We start from the raw sequence: 18,984 nt of genomic DNA, 5'->3' as shown, positions 1-18,984 counted from the left end.
TAGTGCATACACTTACGTGTAGAATTTTAAAAGTCCTGGGCTTCCCTGGTGGCGCAGTGGTTGAGAATCTGCCTGCCAATGTGGGGGACACAGGTTCGAGCCCTGGTCTGGGAAGATCCCACATGCCGCGGAGCAACTGGGCCCGTGAGCCACAATTACTGAGCCTGCGCGTCTGGAGCCTGTGCTCCGCAACAAGAGAGGCCGCGATAGTGAGAGGCCCGCGCACCGCGATGAAGAGTGGTCCCCACTTGCCGCAACTACAGAAAGCCCTCGCACAGAAACAAAGACCCAACACAGCCAAAATAAATACATTAATTAATTAATATTAAAAAAAAAAAGTAACTTAAAAAAAGTCCTTAGCACGCCCTTTTTGTTTTCCCCTCCAGCTTCACTTCCAGTAAGTAGTTCTGGTCATGTTTTCTCTTCAGAAAGTTCTCTATTAAATCCCCACCTTCTAAGACCTTCCCTTCCCTCAAATCCTCACCTCCTCTGCCCACTTGCCCTAGTACTGGCAGAGATAAAGGGGACCTGAGGAGGTGGAAAGAAAACTTGGGCCTCTGGAAAAAGAAAGAAAACTACTAGGTCAGAGAGGCTGATTTTGGTCCCCTGCCATCTTCCCCAAGTTCACACAACTTTTTAGTAGCAGAACTAGGACTGAACTGGTCTTCTCCCAGTCCTTCTCAGTCTAGTGTTCTTTCCACGACCATGACGTCTCCCATGCACTTATGCTGAGTCTTCACAACTTGTTACTGATGTGACATTGTCACCTAGACACAATTTTTAAAAATTAAAGGAAACACTCGGTTTGTAAACCATTTAATTCTACTAGAAGCTATTTCAGTATCTGAAAGCACCAGGGTCATCATTATATCCAGCAGTACTTGTACCATAAATGTACATTTATAGAGCACAATTTAGCAACATGCCTTAAAAGTCTACATACACTTTTGGGAATTTGTACTAACAAAATAATCACAGTCATATAAAGGAACTACAAGATATTTGTTGCAGCATTATCTATAATAGTGGGAAACCAGAAACAACCTAAGTATCCAACAATAAGGGAGTGGTTAAATCAAACAGGGCATCTATACAATGTAATATTATGCAACAACAAAATTATTGTAGAGGAAATATTAAATGACATGAAAACATGTCAACACACTTATACTACATTAAGTGAAAATGCAGATTACAGAATAACATTTTTGTGAAAAAAGTTCCTACAGATAGAAAAAAGAGAATAGTATACAAGAAAATATTAATAGCAGTTATCTCTAGGTGGTGAAATTACAGAGAATTTTACTTTATTTTCTTCACTGTCTCTAAATTTTTTACAAATAACATTGTTGGATTTTTAATTATAAATAATTTTGCAACAAAAGTTATTTTTAATTATCCTACAGCTATAAGAATGTGATGAATAGAGCTATGGTTGAAAATATCAAATACATCTTCTACAGAAACCTCTTGATACTAGTCCGAGTTCTCCAAAATTCTACTTGTTCACATCTTACAATTAATATCTGCTCAATTACACATTTAAAAAAAATGTCTTTTCTCCAGCTTACTTCTGACAAGTAGTTTGGTCACGTTTTCTCTTCAATAAGTTCTCCATTAAATCCCCACCTTCCAAGACCTTGTCCTCTCTCAGACACTCCTCTCCATTAACATAAGCTCAAACCTGTGATTTGGGTCATCTTTGTGAAAGAAAAAGCCTCCAGACATACAGAAATGCTGGCTGCCACAGAAAATCAAATTACCCCTGCCTTATGGTAAATTCTCCTCTTGAGTCAATTACATAGCTCTCTAAAATGTTGACGCATATCATGTGTTTGATATCATACTGAAATCTATATTAAAATTTACACATCAGGCAGACAGCCTCTAGAAGCTGAAATCAGCAAGGAATTAGATTTTCCCCTCAAAGCCTCAGAAGGAATGCAGCCCTGCCATTTTGATTTTAGACTTCTGATCTCCAGAACTGTAAGAGAATAATTCTGTTTTAAGTCACTAAAAAGCTACAAAGCAGGGCTTCCCTGGTGGCGCAGTGGTTAAGAATCTGCCTGCCAATGCAGGGGGCACGGGTTCTAGCCCTGGAAGATACCACACGCCGCGGAGCAACTAAGCCCGTGCGCCGCACCTACTGAGCCTGCGCTATAGAGCCTGCGTGCCACAACTACCAAGCCCGTGCGCCTAGAGCCCATGCTCTGTAACAAGAGAAGCCACCGCAATGAGAAGTCTGCGCACCGCAATGAAGAGTAACCCCCGCTCACCGCAACTAGAGAAAGCCCATGCGCAGCGATGAAGACCCAACGCAGCCAAAAATAAATAAATGAAACAAATTTTTTTTAAAAAACGAAAGCTACAAAGCAGCTATCTGGAATACTGGCTTGTAAGAATTATCAACACCTGATGTGTAACATCAGTACCCAGTCCATGATAGTGAGTTACAGAGAGAGCAACCATACATCCCAGGCTGCCTGGTCAGTCCTGGCTCACACCTGTTTCCCAGTGTAATTATTAGCAGTAGGGCCCTTTCACTCTCAAGTGGCCCAGAGTGGATGGTCAATTATACAGTCACATTGATTATAAGCCTCCTCATCTGGAATGCACATTTGCCTACAAAGGTCAAAGGCAGACAGAAATTTCATTTAGCTACAAGAACAACTTTATCCTTAGCATCCTGATTCCAGATACAAGAGAATCCGAGGCACATTAAATAATAAATTATTTTTAAGTGTTTGTCGAAAGGCTTTTTTTCAAAACAAAAAAAACAATGTCATCATTAAATATTAGTTGTATTTAATTTGTACCATTTATAAATGTTATAAATGACAGGAGACCGTAAGTGTCTAGTTCATTTTCTTGCCATTTTTCTAAATACTGAATTTCAGAGCCCATCATTAGAGATCCAGTTTTGATCAGGAGAGTCGACAATCATCCTTCCAGAACACCATTATCAATACATTTTACAACTAACAAGAACCACGTGATCTCCCCTCCCAAAAGTCTTATGAAATCATTCAAAAACCTGCTCTTGGCCCTGTAAATGTAATATACAGCCTCTAGTCGTGCCTTGCACGTAACCATGCATGTTTGGTAAATGATCAGTTTTTCACTTGCACATTCAACAGTGCCTTCTGCTAGTGTGACAAATTCTCATTTGAAAACATTTTTCTTGAAAACTGAAAAACAGAAGTAATTTTGTCTCTTTTTCATTCTGTAAGTGCCCAGAAGGGCTAATTTAGAGACTAATTAGCTGTATATTTCTCAAAATTCTAAGTTACTCATATTATCCTGGCTGAAATTATTTTTAATAACTAAAATGTTTAAAAAATTCTCATTAAAAAGAATTAGTAGTTACGTGAGGTGATGGATGTACTAAGTAACCATACTGAGGTAATCACTTCACAATATATGTGTACCAGATGATCACATTGCATACCTTACAGTTACATAATGATGTATGTCAATTCTATGTAAATAAAGCCGGAAGAGCAGACAAAAAAGGCTGCCTATTTTGGTAAAATGTTATAAATGTTTTTTATCAGGTAAAACATACAAAATAATTTAATTAATTTAAGTGTGGTGCCAGTGATGACCGTGATTTTTCCTAAAGAGAGAAAGGTAAAAACACTCCTAAAATATTCATGAATCTTTGACTTGTGGATGGTTCCTACCCATGGAACACCAACTAGTCTTGATAAAAAATCACTTTGTTTTCTGACCTGGTTGTAAATGTTAACTGAAATTTTAATATAATTTACTATTTAAAAATACTCACTGTGTTCCTTTGTTGGTTGGCAAACTAGCCGCCATACGCGCGGGGCTAGGAGAGCTGAGGAAAGAGGCAGCCGCTCCAGATTGGGAGGTAGCAGGTTTAATAAGCCAGGGAACTCACAAACGAGGCTTGGCGGTGGCAGCCGCAAGACGAGGGGATCTCCCCACCCGCCAGCCAGAATCTTCAAAGTTTATATAGAGGCCTTATCGGGGTTCAGTCACGTATTTAGTCCAGGTGGTCTCAGCAACATCTTACTCTCTCAAGGCTTCGTCCTGCAAGCTATGGGGATGGTAGGCCGTAGGGGAGATGGGGAGGAGCCAACGACTGATTGGCTGGTTCCGGGTCAGGGGTCATCTAGCGGGTCAGGGGTCAACTGGCAGTCACATCCTCCCCATGACCTCCTCAAACATTCTTCTGAAAATGCAACTTACCCCTGAACTGTGATCTTCTATCTATACACTTCTCAAAAAACTAAATTGACTTCTGATACACACTGCAGCCTAAACTGAACATCACACACAAATGTTTGAAATATTAATTTTATTAGGAAAGCATTTGATAGTTGTTTTAAATCATATAATCAATCACTTTATTTTAAAATGATGTGGCCTGAGGATACAATTAAAATATGGACTTTTCATTCATTCAACAAATATTTGAGCATCTACAAGTGCCAGGCATTGGAGATACAGGCCAAACAGGAGGATCCCTGCTCTCACAGAGCTTACATTCTAGCAGGAGGGCAACATTAAAGAAATGTTTGTATTTCTTATAAACATATAAGACAGAGGAAGTGACAGAGGAAGAAGATGGTGCTCTATAAGAGCACACAACAGGTGTCTAACCCAGCCCAGGGAAATCACAGAGACAAAAGATAGGTGTTTAAGTAGAAGGGAGAAGAGAACAGTTCAGGCACAGGGAACCTCGTAGGCTCTAAGGGGGCAAGGACTTCATAGGTTTAAGGAACTGGAAGAAGTGTAGAATGGGTGGAGCACCCAGAGTGAAAAGAGGAGTCAAGGGGATGAGACTGAAGAGCTGAGGATCAAGATCCGTGGAGGCCATGAGGGGTCTGGCCCTTCAAGGAACCAGTGAAAGAAGTAAGGAAGGAAGCAGCACGACAGATGTGCACCTGAGAATGGCCATTCTAATTCCAGAGTGATGGAGAGATTGGACTAGGTAAGACTGGATGCAGGTAGACCCCTTCTAAGGCCTGCATAAAAGACAAAAAAAGTAGGGGAATTCAAGACAGGAGGCAAAAATCAATAGAACTTGATGATTGAGTCTGAGGTTCCTTAGACCTGTTAGATAGACAGGTCTGGAGCTCAGGGAAGAACTGTGTTAAGAACTGTCAACACAGGAATCATCCCCATTTAGATGGCAACTAAAACCATAAGAAGGGCTGAAATGGCCCAGCGAGCATAAATCAAGCCATGTAAAACACATACATTCAAGGATGAGGAGGAATAAAATTCAGCCATAAAAAAGAATGAAATCTTGCCATTTGCAACAGCATGGATGGACCTTGAGGTCACTATGTTAAGTGAAGTGAGAAAGACAAACACCATAAGATCTCACTTATATGTGGAATCTAAAAAACAAAACAAACAAAGCAAAACAGAAAACCAAGCTTATAGATACAAAGAACAGATTGGTGTTTGCCAGAAAGGAGAGGGATGTGGGGTGGACAGAATGAGTGTAGGGGGTCAAAAGGTACAAACTTCCAGCTACAAAATAAATAAGTCCTGGGGATGTAACGTACAGCATGGTGACTATAGTTAATACTGTACTGCATATTTGAAAGTTGCTAAGCGAGTAAATCTTAAAAGTCCTCATCACAGGAAAAAAAAAAAAAAAAGTCTGTAACTGTGCTTGATGATGGATGGTAACTAGACTTATTTTCGTGATCATTTGCAGTGTATATAAATATTGAATCATTATGTTGTACACCTGAAACTAATATAATGTTATATTCAATTATATCTCAATTAAAAAAAAAAGGAAAAAGGAAATGTGCCAGCGGCAGGGAGAAGAGAGAATGGGGAGTTATTGTTTAATAATAGAGTTTCAATTTGGGATGATGGAAAGTTCTGGAGATGGATGGTGGTGATGTAAATGTACTTAATGTCACAGAACTGCACACAAAAAAGTGGTTAAAATGGTACACTTTATGTTATGTATATTTTACCACAATTATTATTTTAATAAGAATAATTAAATAATAAGGAGATACTTTTGTGCTATTTGTATCTTTCAGAATAAGAATGCATTCACATATGACTAATGAAAAATCAAGACAAATGGTAAAGGGAAGGAGGAATGAGCAGAGGAAATAGGGCCTGCAAAGGAAGCTGAACAAGAATGGCCACGGAGGCTGGTGGAAAACCTAGAGTGTTACAGCAATGGAAGCTAAGGACAGAATTTCTAGGAGGAAGTGTTTGACTGATTTGAATGCCCCAGAGAATTAAATCAGGTTAAATCGGAAAAGGACCCACTGGTTTCAGGAACATGGAGGTCAGCGGTGACCTTGGAGAGGGCTGTTGGCAGTAGAAGCCAGAAAACGAGAGGGTGAGGAGAGAACGGGTAGGAAACAGAGCCCAGAGTGCAGACAAGAAGTCTGACAACTATGGAGAGGAGGACGGTGGTGGCTGGAGGGAAAAGTAACAGATGCTTATTTTTAAAAGTACATTAAAATATCACCATGCATAATCTGCAAAGCAGTCAGTTCAGTGGAAATACAACTTTATGTTAAAAATCTCAACAATACCTGGAATTTACAGATTACAGAACTTTTCATAGTACTTACGGCTTAGAAAGGATAACTCTAAGTTATTCTCTTCCTTTTCAGGGTGGTAAAGCTGAGCCATAGAAAAATTTCTCTAAGAGAATTTACAAGGAATTGAGCTGCATCAAATAAATATCTTCACTGATTTTTTTTTTAAAGGTAGAAAAGTATAATGCACTGTGTTAAGAAAACAATTTTACTGTAATAGCCACATATTGAAAAAGTCTAAAATTTTAAGGCTACTAATTTATTAATTTTTGGTACATGTCCAATGGAAGATGCTTTATATTCCAATTACATCCTCAAGATACCGAAGTTAGTCTTCTGGATGGGTGCGTTGAGGGCTGCACTAAGACTGAGACCCAGGACCAGCCTGGTGTCCACTGGATCGATAATCCCATCATCCCACAGCCTGATAAAAGAAGAAAAACCGAGTGATTAGGAGTCCACCACCAAACCACCAGTTATACACCCTATGCCCAAAAGTGCCGAGGAGGTTTTCCTTCAGGTAATATGTGGATCTACTGATTAGCTACTATAATCCTGCAATGGAAACAATGTTCAAGAGGGGAATAAAGAGAGAAAGAAAAATAACATGACTCTTACACAGCTTTAGGAACAGCTTACTACAAGGAACTTCAAAATAAACCCTGGTTTTATTTATTTCAGGAAAAACTTTCCTGTCCCTCCTCCGCCCACACAAACATACAAGTCAAGTTGATATATTACTGTTATTATTATGGAGAGCCACATAAACCAAGGTAACAGTCTCCAACCAAAGTCCCTACTAGAAAAGGTATATTCCCCCAAACTCCCAAACTCTTAAGAAACTATGAAAATTACTGAATAGACTTCAGTACATTTTATTAATAAAATAAATACCTTCATATGTAGTTCTTTATTTTTTGCTACAATAGGAAAAACAAGTAATGGCTTTAAACTGCTTTCAGAAGAAACTCAAGTAGAAATCTTAGTTTGCTTTTCATGGACAACCTCACATTTATAAAAAAAAAAATGAGTAAGAAATATTGTTTTTTAGAGGTCATTAGTGGGTGGCAGTTTTGCTTTCTTTAAACAAACTGCCTTCAGTATCTGGACATAGCATCAATTATTAAACCATACTTACATCGACAGACCATGAATCAAATCATTGCTCATAAAGTATTCATAATAGGGATCTTAAAGTATCAACAGCCAAAAAAAAAAATATTATTCTTGTAGTTTGTAACCCGGTCAATTGATTACACTCCCTTCTGAAGCCTACAGCAGAGTAATATAGCAAGCACGATGGTGCCGGGGCTGTTCCAGGTAAGAGGCCCTAATCAAATGTCTGGAAAAGTTTGATTATAAAAACAACTGAGCAGAAGAAAATTGGCATGCTGTACATGTAACATGTAAGGATTAAGAAAAACATAGGAAGCTACAGTACTGTACAGATGATGACAGAGCTCTCTGAAAAGACAGGTCTAGCCATGTTAAAGCCTAGACAGACCACAGAATTTTATCGTTAAGCTGAGATTTATTAAACCCAAGGAAGGTGCCATAAACTGGTTTGAAAATCCTTTCATCTTTGAAACAAAGTTGGTGTCTCCATGCCACCAACTGTTTCAACAGAAGGGTTAAACATCTATAAATTAAAAGAAAAACCTTGTTGTTTTTCAATATTAATTTCCAAAGATAAGTCTATCTGGGCCATATGCTCTCCTGTCTTGAATATAATCCACTAAAAACAATAATAATGTAAGTATGAAAATAATAAAGGATTCAGTCTTTCTTAAGAGATGACTTAGCCAGGGCTGAAAAACAAATTAATGGTTCACACAAAATATGCCATTTTTCAAAGTTTAATACTCTAACTGTCCTTGTGAATTTCAAAGTCTTATGTAAAAACAAACAAAAAACTATAGGTGAGCTTACAATGTATATTTTCTCTTTAACCTTTTATATGATTTTCTATTTCCTCTTTGCTTCTACTGGCTACTACGTAAGCCTATTTAAGTGATGGTAAAAAGAACGTTTATTTCTCAAAGACTACAAAATATTTTGTTCTTAATTAAGTGAATCAATGACCCACCACAGCAAAATATACCTGTACATTTGCTTGCAGAAATACATATTAACAAGAAGAGAAACAGGCTTTTCAAAAATCCCAAATGGTGTTAATTGAATTTTGAAACTAATTATGCTCTGAGAAATAAGTATGTTCAGTCTTTCCTGCCCCCCCAACATCAGGAGCAGTGCCTGCCACAAAAGATGCATTTGAGGAACTGACATGGATTCTAACTTTTGATTTTCTTTTCTCCCTCCTCTCCAGTTTGCCTTCACAGTAAATGGCATAAATCACAGCATAACCCAATTTTTAAAGGACACAAATAGTTATTTTCTTTTTTCCATCCGCCCAAGGGATAAAAGAAAAACATGAAGCTTCAATTATTCTTCAGAATGTAGAACACTGAAGTTGTTGAAAAAAGAGGTATGAAAGCACACGCATGTCTCCAACGGGGACAGCTGTGATAATTTATTACCTCATTTAAGTGGTGTAAGAAACAAACAGAATAAGAGCCGCCATGGTGTGTGAGGTAATTGCTTAGTGTTGACATGTGGACCCTGGCTATGAATAATCACCTTCTGAATGCACAAGCTCACGTGTTAACAAGTGTTAGTAAGTGTTCAACCATTTTCATCTTTAAATGGGGTAAAAACAAAATAATCAGAGAGGGGGATGACAGGAACCCATTAGCGCAGAACTAATTCCTGAAAGTGACACAGCCAGGAGACTATAACTCTCAACTTCCCAGCCCCAGTGCGGTCCACCTCTGGCCACGGTGCTCCTGCAGGCCTTGGACCACTTCAACTAGGAGCGGGATGAGGGAAGAGGGGTGGAGAGTGGCAGAATCAGACCAGTAGTGATGGATCCAAAGACCAGCCTGGGAGAAGGAGCGGCATTTCAGCACTAAGCAGTCCCATTATAGAAACAACAGTACAAAATTGTGTCCAAACGTTATTTTTTGGTTCCCATGAGGGTTGGATCATGCCAACTGCTCAGATCTCTGTAAAGCTGCTGCCCTGACTGCCAAGATGTGCCCATCAAGAAGTCAGTTATTCTCTGGCTCTCACCTTGCACTGGAATAGTAAGGGTTTCCTTCCTCTTCAAACCTCTTAATGATGGGCTCTTTTAAAGTTGCTTCATCAGCACTGGAGAACTGAAAGAAAAGGCACAATGAGTAAGGCCGCTGCAGGGGAACAACAGATCCACTCAAGAGAACCTCAAGAAAAAAGAGGCAACAGATTTCATGAACGATAATGTTACAACCAACATCTGCACATTGATGTATAGATTACGTGGGATGCTTTAACATACATGATCTCACCTGAGACATGAGTATCAAATTAGTGCACTGTTATATCTCCCTTATCAGAGCCAATGTCCTGAGGCTGTTTAATGTCAGGTCAAAACCAAAGGTATCACATATTCCAGCAGGGTATAGCAATGGATGTGAATTATACAATATAACAAAGGGCTATATTACATCTTGCAGTTTCTGTATAAGGAGGGGGAAAAGTAGGGAATTTTCATTCAAAATAGCTAAAATTTTAAACATTTTAAAGCTTAAAGGGATAAAACAATAAGGCCCATTTTAAATAACCTCTTCAATTTCCCAGATAGCTGAGAGAGATTTTTCCCTAATTAAAAATTTAATGGCTTGCCCATCCGTATTGCCAGAAACAAGTGATAATTCAGATATTAAAATCTTTATGCAAACTAATTTTGAAATCCTGAAAAGTATTTTCAACTTAAAAAATATTCTACACCAAAAACCAAGTGATTTTTTTTTCAAATAAATCCAACCTTTTATGTACTTTCATCGTTTAATATCATTTATAGGTCCAGAATTTGGAGGAAGAACCACTAAAATCCTATACTTTCCTTTCACATATAAAAATAGATGAATTCATATATCTGTATATCAAATTAATCAAAGCACAACTATTTAATAAGATCGCCATGCTGGGCTAGAATTTAAGACATGCCTTCAAAATATCAGGTAGAATTTCATATCCCCCACTCCCCACTACATACACACAAAAGTAAAGCTTTCCTTTTGCTTGGATACTAGTTAGTACTAAAGTGCATCTGAAACTTCAACTTAAGTCTGCAGAGTTACTGTTGCTTGGAAAAGATAGCTGGGGATGTGAAGCATGGATGAGGGAGGCAGGAACCACCCTCTGGCTTTATATTATCCCCACTCCACAAACTAGGCGGTTGACCAGATAGATGATCAATCTCTAAATGGCAGAAGTGAGAGCCTGCGAATGCAGGGCCTCCTCCACATTATGCCTTGTTACGATGAAACAGTGCACCTAAGCAACTTTAGGAACATGCACCAATCATTTTATAGGCGTGTTGCTTACACAAAGTAGTTGTAAGTTATAATAAAATGTAATGCAAAATTTCAGATGAATCTCTAACAGAGACACAAACAAGAATCCATCTCAAAAGCAGCTATTTGCTAATTTGCTTTTCATTAAGCTTCCAGAGCCCTTTCCCTCCTTCTTCATTGATACTTCCACAGTATAATAATGGTATTCAATTCTCATTACACGACGGGGCCCTCCCACTAGAGGTATCCTTAACAACAATCTAAAAGTAAAACAGGAAACACAAAATTCTGCTGCTTTAGGTCATAAAATCAAAGACATAAGTCAGATTTATTTAAATCTCACTAACTGCAAATGACTAAGAATCAAACATCTTCATGCCTCAGGCACCCAGAGACAAGAGTTTGTTAAGTGTTTTCTTGGAGATTCTGAAAAGTTTGTAAATTACCACGAGAAGGTACTTCAAGTGAAATGGCTCTAAAAAGAGAGATGGAGAATGTGTAAGTCTAAGTTGCTAAAACAATTTCCAGGTCAGCATCTTCTAGATAGAGCCAGGCCCTGAATGTTGGAATCCTAGCCACAAACTTGGAGGGGTTTTGGGTATGCTGCTCCCTGGCTCCACAGTGTTCTGGTGAAAGTCAAACCCGGAGACAAAGAAACAGCACTTACCCGTTTCCCTTCCCGTGCTCTTTGGTCCTTTGCTACTGTCGCTAGCACATTAGCTGCCTGCTCTCCTCCCATCACTGAGATGCGAGCATTTGGCCACAGGTAGAGAAATCTTGGGCTATGGGGGGAAAAAGGAAAGAATGATCAAATGAATTCACTGTACTACACAGAGATTTTCAGAGGCCCATGTTTACCTTTTAAATCAGTGGTTCTTCATTCTGGCTGCACATTACAATTATCTGGGGATTAAAAAAAAAACAACAATGCCTAGAACCCACCCCAGAGAAATCTCCATCAGTGGGGCTTCAGCACGGTAGAATTTTTAAGCTCTCCAGGTGATTCTGATGTCTGTTTTGATAAATAGTATTTTTCCATTTCATCCAAATTTACTGGGCAAAAAAGTATTCAAAATATCCTCTTATTATGTGCAGTTATGTGCTGTTTTCCATTCCTAAAATTGGTGATATGTGCCTTCTCCCTTTACTTTTTAGTTTTAACAGGGGATTCTCAAGTTTGTCAACCCTTTTAAACAAAGCAACTTTGGGCTTTCCTGATTCTTCTATCTTTATAATGTTTGTACTTTATTATGTCCTGTTTTTATTTTTCTTGTTTTAATATGCTGCTCTTCTTTGAACCTCTTCAGCTGGCTGCTTGGCTCACTGATTTTCAGCCTTACTTCTCTTCCAGTATATAATATATAATTAAGTCTACACACCTGTCTCAAAGCAAGACTTTAGACACATCACACAAGTTACGACATGTAGTATTTTCATTATCAGCCATTTCAAAATATTTCCTGATTCCCACTGTGGATTTCTTCCAAGTGGTACTTTTAGCATTGAATTTCATTTCACCCCTCCAAATGATACAAATTATGGTATACTGATTAAGATTTGTGAATGTCATTCTATATTTCAAATAGCCTTGAAGTAAACTGACCATTTATAATGATACTTGAAGTATGATTCATTCTTTCAGAGAAAATCATGACAACCACCTACCTAAATGCTCTGCCACACATCCCATAGTTTCCAGCTCCATAAGAGCCCCCGATGATGACAGTTATCTTCGGCACATTGGCACAGGCTACGGCAGTCACCATCTTGGCGCCATCCTTGGCAATTCCTTCAGCTTCATAGTCTCTACCAACCATAAATCCTGTGAGAAAAGAACAGAAAGAGAGCCTCAGGGTGATGAGATTAGTGTGCAGAAGTCATTTTCACCAAGGTACTAGAAGGACATCTTGTCAACCTTATATTTTACCACAGGCCTCTCACCCTAATAAAATATTTATATGTGAAATATGCCCCCCACAAATTTGCATTAAAAGGTAAAATAAAATTTTCTCTAATCATTTAAAAAATTGTTTAAATGGTTCATCTGGATGCACGCAGAGATCCTCAAACAAGATAAGAATACAACGTATCTTCAAGAAATTATCTCAGAACAATAGCTTGGTGATGAAAGAACAGGATATGGCAAGCTAAGGAAAAAGTACTATGGCAAGCCCAACTGTGAGGGCTTTAGGATTCACTGACCTAGTTTAAAATATAGATTATTCCTTCTGAAGCGCTGCTTTAAAACTTTGATGAAATAAAATTAATGTTTCATAGAGATGCTGAGTCCCTGTCAGCGACTCAATAGCAAGATAAAAGAATTCTCATTATAATTATAGGATCCTTCTACTTCTCCAAGCTCCCACCCAGCTCTGTTGAAACTGGCCTGCAGCATCACTGGGCTTTCCAGGCCTTGGGGTTCTTCCTCTTCACCTTATAAACGTCGCATCAGGCTTCATTTGTCTCCCTCCGCACCCAAAGACTCACGTGCCTACGTGATGGTCGCTGTTCTTGCTTTGCAAATCTCCAGCAATGGGTAATCCAATTCAATTAAACCATTTTTTATGGATCACCTGTACTTGCTGTGGATACAACAGTGCTGATGTAACCAGCCCTGCCCGCACCAGGCACCATCTGCTTCCTCTGGTCACCTGCCCTGCCCTCTGAACTGGGCCCTCAGAATAGCTCAGAGACTCCTTTATCTATTTTACCTCGACTCCCTGTAACATTCCCACAGTAGCTATCTCAAATATCGACTCTCTTTAAAAGCCCTCACCCACCACCCACCATCCTATCACCCCGCTGTGCCTCTAGTTCCTGTGAGTGATTGTGCCTTGAAAAAGAAGACCGAGGCCATCTCACTTGGCTTTCTCTAACCCTTCTTTTTCTCACCATAAAGAACAACATAGTCATGCTGCCTTTCTTCCTTTACTCTCATCTCTGTGGAAGAAATTAGAGTTACTCAAAGTTTATCCCTGAGCCCTTTCTCTTCTCTCTGGGTGTTATCTATTCCCGCAGCTTTAAACACCATCTCCATGTTCTGAGGATGTCTCCACGTTCGCCTCCAGCTAACACACCTCTTCAGTGCTCAAGACTTTTCAACTGCCCACCATATATTTCCAAATGGATACATCTGAGGTCCCTCAAATGCAATGTTGCAAAACCAAACTCAAACTCTGCTCTCTGACCCCAACCCAACAAAAAATAAAGCACAGCGAAAATGTAGGAGTCTTCCAAGCACACGGTTTAACTTACTGGTGGTTAATAAATCATGAGTCATTATTAGAAACAAGGTCTCTGGCCTAGTGAAGCTTCAGAGTACTTTTACCTGCCCTCTTAGAAGGTTTGCCACATGGGGCCCTCTCTGGCTGCCTTCTGGATATAACTCCTCTCAAGAGTCATCTAACCAAATATCTTAAACTTAAGAACAGCACCAGATGAAGATGTTTTAGCACCAGTACTATGTAAAGCCCTGCTGACTGTCACGGCCAAACTCCTTCTCATAAAGGCATGCCTGATCCCAACAACTAATTAAGGACCTCTCCTTCCTTTGAACCTGAGATAACCACACGTGACTTAGAACAGTGGTCCCCAACATTTTTTGGCACCAGGGACCAGTTTCATGGAAGACAATTTTTCCACGAGCGGGGTGGCGGCGGGCGGGGGGAAGGCTCAGGCGGTAATGCGAGCAATGGGGAGCGGCAGATGAAGCTTCACTCCCTCGCCCACCACTCACCTCCTGCTGTGCGGCCCGGTTCCTAACAGGCCGTGGGTCAGTACCAGTTCGTGGCCCGGGGGTGGAACCCCTGACTTAGAAGACTGGGGGAAACATTTTTTTTAGCTAATCAACATATCGGAGTGCCTCCTATCTGTCAGGCACCATGCAACACACAAAAAGTATAAATAGGAGAATCACAGAATGCCAGGAAGAAGAACTCTAGAACCCTAAGAGCCCTTAAAAATCATTTCATCCGTCATGCTAGGATCACCCATGGAACGTGAAATCAGACAGTTGACATTGGTCTTATCATTCTTTGGAGTCAAAACACAAATCGCAGAACTTCCCTGGTGGTCCAGTGGTAAAGAATCCGCCTTACAATGCAGGGGACGCGGGTTTGATCCCTGGTCAAGGAACTAAGATACTACATGCCAGGGCAACTAAGCCCATGCGCCACAACTACTGAGCTCGTGTGCCTCAACTAGAGCCTGCATGCTGCAAACTACAGAGCCCATGCACTCTGGAGCCCACGCGCCACAGAGCCTGCGTGCCACAACTAGAGAGAGAAAACCCCCCACCACAACTAGAGAGAAGCCCACGCACCGCAACGAAAGAGCCCGCATGCCACAACTAAGACTCGACGCAGCCAAAAATTAAATAAATAAATAAATAAATAAATAATCTTTAAAAAAAAACCTCAAATCCCAGACTTTGGTTCAGGATGTGCATGTCCATTTAAGATGTTGCTTCAGGTAGAATTAACTGCACAATGAAAGATAAGGAAAAGGGAGGACCACAGCATGTACTTAAAATCCTTTATGGGGAACAAAGTACTGCGAAAGAGACCATGGGTCAGATAACACCCTCCAGCACTAATGAGAGTGTTACTGGCCGAGAATACTCTGCTGTTTTCTGGGTGGGTGGGTGCACATGTGCAGGAGTAAAGGAAGGCCACTCAAATGTTTGTGATACACTTGAAACTCAGAAATTGCTTCACTCAAAAACATGGATAAATTCCCCCAAATATTCAAGATTCTTGAAGTGTTAACCTTTAAAGATAAATCTAGAGAGAGCATGTCCAATAAAGCTGTTATGATGGAAGCATTCTATGTCTGCACTGTCCAATACATGAGCCATACTGGACACTGCAGCTCTCGAATAAATGCAACCAAACTGGTTAAGCTATTTTCTTTTTCTTTTTTTTGGCTGCATTGGGTCTTTGTTACTGCGTGCAGGCTTTCTCTAATTGCTGAGAGCAGGGTCTACTCTTCGTTGCAGTGCGTGGGCTTCTCATCGCGGTGGCTTCTCTTGTAGCGGAGCACGGGCTCTAGGCGTGTAGGCTTCAGTAGTTGCGGAGTGGACTCAGTAGTTGAGGCTCGCAGGCTCTAGAGCACAGGCTCAGTAGTTGTGCCGCACGGGCTTAGTTGCTCTGTGGCATGTGGGATCTTCCCGGACCAGGGCTCGAACCCATGTCCCCTGCATTAGCAGGCAGATTCTTAACCACTGCGTGGCCACCAGGGAAGTCCAAGCTATTTTCTTACCAGTAATGTTTTGAAGGAACAGCAGAGGGATATTCCTTTGGCAGCATAACTGGATAAAATGAGCTCCCTATAAGCAAATAAAATAAAAATCTTTTTAGTGGGAGGTTAACAGATCTAATCATCATTTACCCTGCCAACAACACATTTGGGTCAAAGAAAGAGTACACTTTGCTTGGCTAGTCTGACCTTATAGTAACAGTAATAATAATACTACCATGGGGACCCACTGTCAATGGAACATGTGACTACAATTTGCACTGTACTTGTTTTGCACAGGCACCTGTGTGATCACTGGCACATGACTGTAGGCCAACTCCTGTGTCAGAGATGAAGTCAACCACTAATATTCCAAACAGCAAGTGAAACTTCAGGAACAGAGAAGAAAGAATTGCTTGTCAATGAGAATTTCTGAGCCTCACCATAAGGCAATTCTCTGGTTCTCCACTTTAAAAAAGATAGAATATAAACCCTGCTGGGATACCTACGTTTTGACGATCACTTGAAATTCTTTCATGCACCAAGATTATAGTAAAATATATCTTTCTTACCAACATACTTGAAATAAAGGGGATTTTTTTTTTTTGGCTGCGCTGGGTCTTCATTGCTGCGCGCAGGCTTTCTCTAGTTACGGCGAGCGCGGGTTACTCTTCGTTGTGGTGCGCAGGCTTCTCATTGCGGTGGCTGCTCTTGTTGCAGAGCACAGGCTCTAGGCATGCGGGCTTCAGTAGTTGTGGCACGCAGGCTCAGTAGCTGTGGCACACGGGCTTAGTTGCTCCGTGGCATGTGGGATCTTCCCAGACCAGGGCTCGAACCCGTGTCCCCTGCATTGGCAGGCGGATTCTTAACCACTGCGCCACCAGGGAAGCCCAAATGGGATTTTAGATGAGTGCTAGACACCTTTTAACCCTGAGTTTAGGAAATTAGTTATTTAATGACACAAAAATATAACTATTCCTTTCCCTATCTTCTAAAGATTATGTGAGTAAGAAAACACTTAAAGCTGTTTCCTTTATATTTTACTCTATTTGCAGATGCCTTTAACTTAGCTGGAAATGCCTTGGCAAGTACAAGATTGCAAAGCAATTGCTCAACCTCAAATACGAGAATGAGGAAATCACACAGACTTGTGGGGTTTACTTCAACAAATGAAATGTCAGACAGAGGCCAAACATAGCTCTCCTCCCGGATTTATCTGTGACAAGCCAACAAATAAAACAAGGCGGCGTTTGTTGGCCTCAGTCTGACATACCCTCTATTGAAATAAGTATATTATATAGTCATTAAAAGTCAGTGTATTAGGGGCTTCCCTGGTGGCTCAGTGGTTAAGAATCCACCTGCCAATGCAGGGGACACGGGTTCAAGCCCTGGTCCGGCAAGATCCCACATGCCGCGGAGCAAATAAGCCTGTGCGCCACAACAACTGAGGCTGCGTGCCTAGAGCCCGTGCTCCGCAACAAGAGAAGCCACCACAATGAGAAGGCTGCGCACCGCAACGAACAGTAGCCCCCGCTCACCGCAACTAGAGAAAGCCGGCACGCAGCAACACAGACCCAATGCAGCCAAAAATAAATAAATTAAATAAATTTTAAAAAGAAACTCAGTGTATTAGAAATATTTAATTTTTTGGAAACGCTCACTATACATACTATTAAGTGAAAACCAGCAAAACTTCTCTATATATGGCAAAACCAATTTTGTTTAAAAAAAGAGGGGGAATAGAAAAAACTAAGGAACCATAATAAAATGTTACTCAAGGTTATTTCTGGCATGAATGTAGATGACTTTTATTTTCTTTATTTTTACTCTCTTATTTTCGTCTTATAATCTCAGTGGGGGAACAATAATGAATAGCAAAATCCAGAAAGTAACCTTACTAATAAAACATTCTGCCGAAGACAAATTCTTCCTAATTAGGGTATGAAAGTGCTTAATTGCCTGTTACCTGCCTCAGTAAGAGAACTTTTACCTTGTTATTCACTCTATCATTTGAAGAGGAAAAACAAGGCTAAACCTTTTTATTTTCTTAAGAAAATATTTTATCAAATAAGTACATGAATTGGGCTTCCCTGGTGGCGCAGTGGTTAAGAACCCGTCTGCCAATGCAGGGACACGGGTTCAAGCCCTGGTCTGGGAAGATCCCACATGCCGCGGAGCAACTAAGCCCGTGAGCCACAACTACTGAGCCTGCGCGTCTGGAGCCTGTGCTCCGCAACGGGAGAGTCTGCGACAGTGAGAGGCCCGCGCACCGCGATGAAGAGTGGCCCCCGCTCGCCGCAACTAGAGAAAGCCCTCACACAGAAACGAAGACCCAACACAGCCAAAAATAAATAAATTTATTAAAAAAAAAAATAATAATAAGTACATGAGTTACATTTATCCAAGTTTAGGTAAATCTGAAACAATGATGTATGAAATTGAATACTAAGCCAAAAGATATTCATGAATTCCCTCTTTTAAAACCAGAGCTTCAGTAACAAGACCCATTATCTTTCCGTTTCCAAAAAGTGAAAATATAATCAAGTTAAACTGATTACGGGATAGAATAGAGCAGATCGTGTCTCAGAACCATATGAATAGTATGTTTGAACCCCTCGAGTGCGTGAAATACTTTCAAGACAAGTATTCCTATATTCTTAGAAAATGTATACATCATCCACAGCAGTTATAATTCAAGTATTAAAAGAACTTTCTTAAAACAAACATTTGTATTTTTAACAGTGCTCAAGACAGTTCATCATATTCACGTAAACCTCCCTAAAGCTGTTTCAAACATTTAA

The 18,984-nt window shown here is 40.2% G+C and overlaps 1 protein-coding gene across 1 annotated transcript in view; it reads right to left on the bottom strand.

Moving 5' to 3' along the window:
- Positions 1-4,336: 4,336 nt before the first annotated feature.
- Positions 4,337-18,984, bottom strand: part of MCCC2 (methylcrotonyl-CoA carboxylase subunit 2) — a 63,298-nt gene continuing 48,650 nt past the window's right edge. The window contains exons 13-17 of the mRNA XM_061187892.1: positions 16,208-16,274; positions 12,614-12,770; positions 11,616-11,730; positions 9,684-9,769; positions 4,337-6,978 (exon numbers count right to left, since the gene is read on the bottom strand). Coding sequence (XP_061043875.1) covers positions 6,861-6,978; positions 9,684-9,769; positions 11,616-11,730; positions 12,614-12,770; positions 16,208-16,274 — 543 coding nt within the window. The 3' untranslated portion in view covers positions 4,337-6,860. The remainder of the gene's footprint in view (positions 6,979-9,683; positions 9,770-11,615; positions 11,731-12,613; positions 12,771-16,207; positions 16,275-18,984) is intronic.

The sequence above is a fragment of the Eubalaena glacialis genome, chromosome 4 (genome assembly GCF_028564815.1).
Source record: "Eubalaena glacialis isolate mEubGla1 chromosome 4, mEubGla1.1.hap2.+ XY, whole genome shotgun sequence".
NCBI lineage: Eukaryota > Metazoa > Chordata > Mammalia > Artiodactyla > Balaenidae > Eubalaena > Eubalaena glacialis.
The sequence above is the reverse complement of the archived record's forward strand: the minus strand, read 5'-3'. Positions and strand labels throughout refer to the sequence as shown.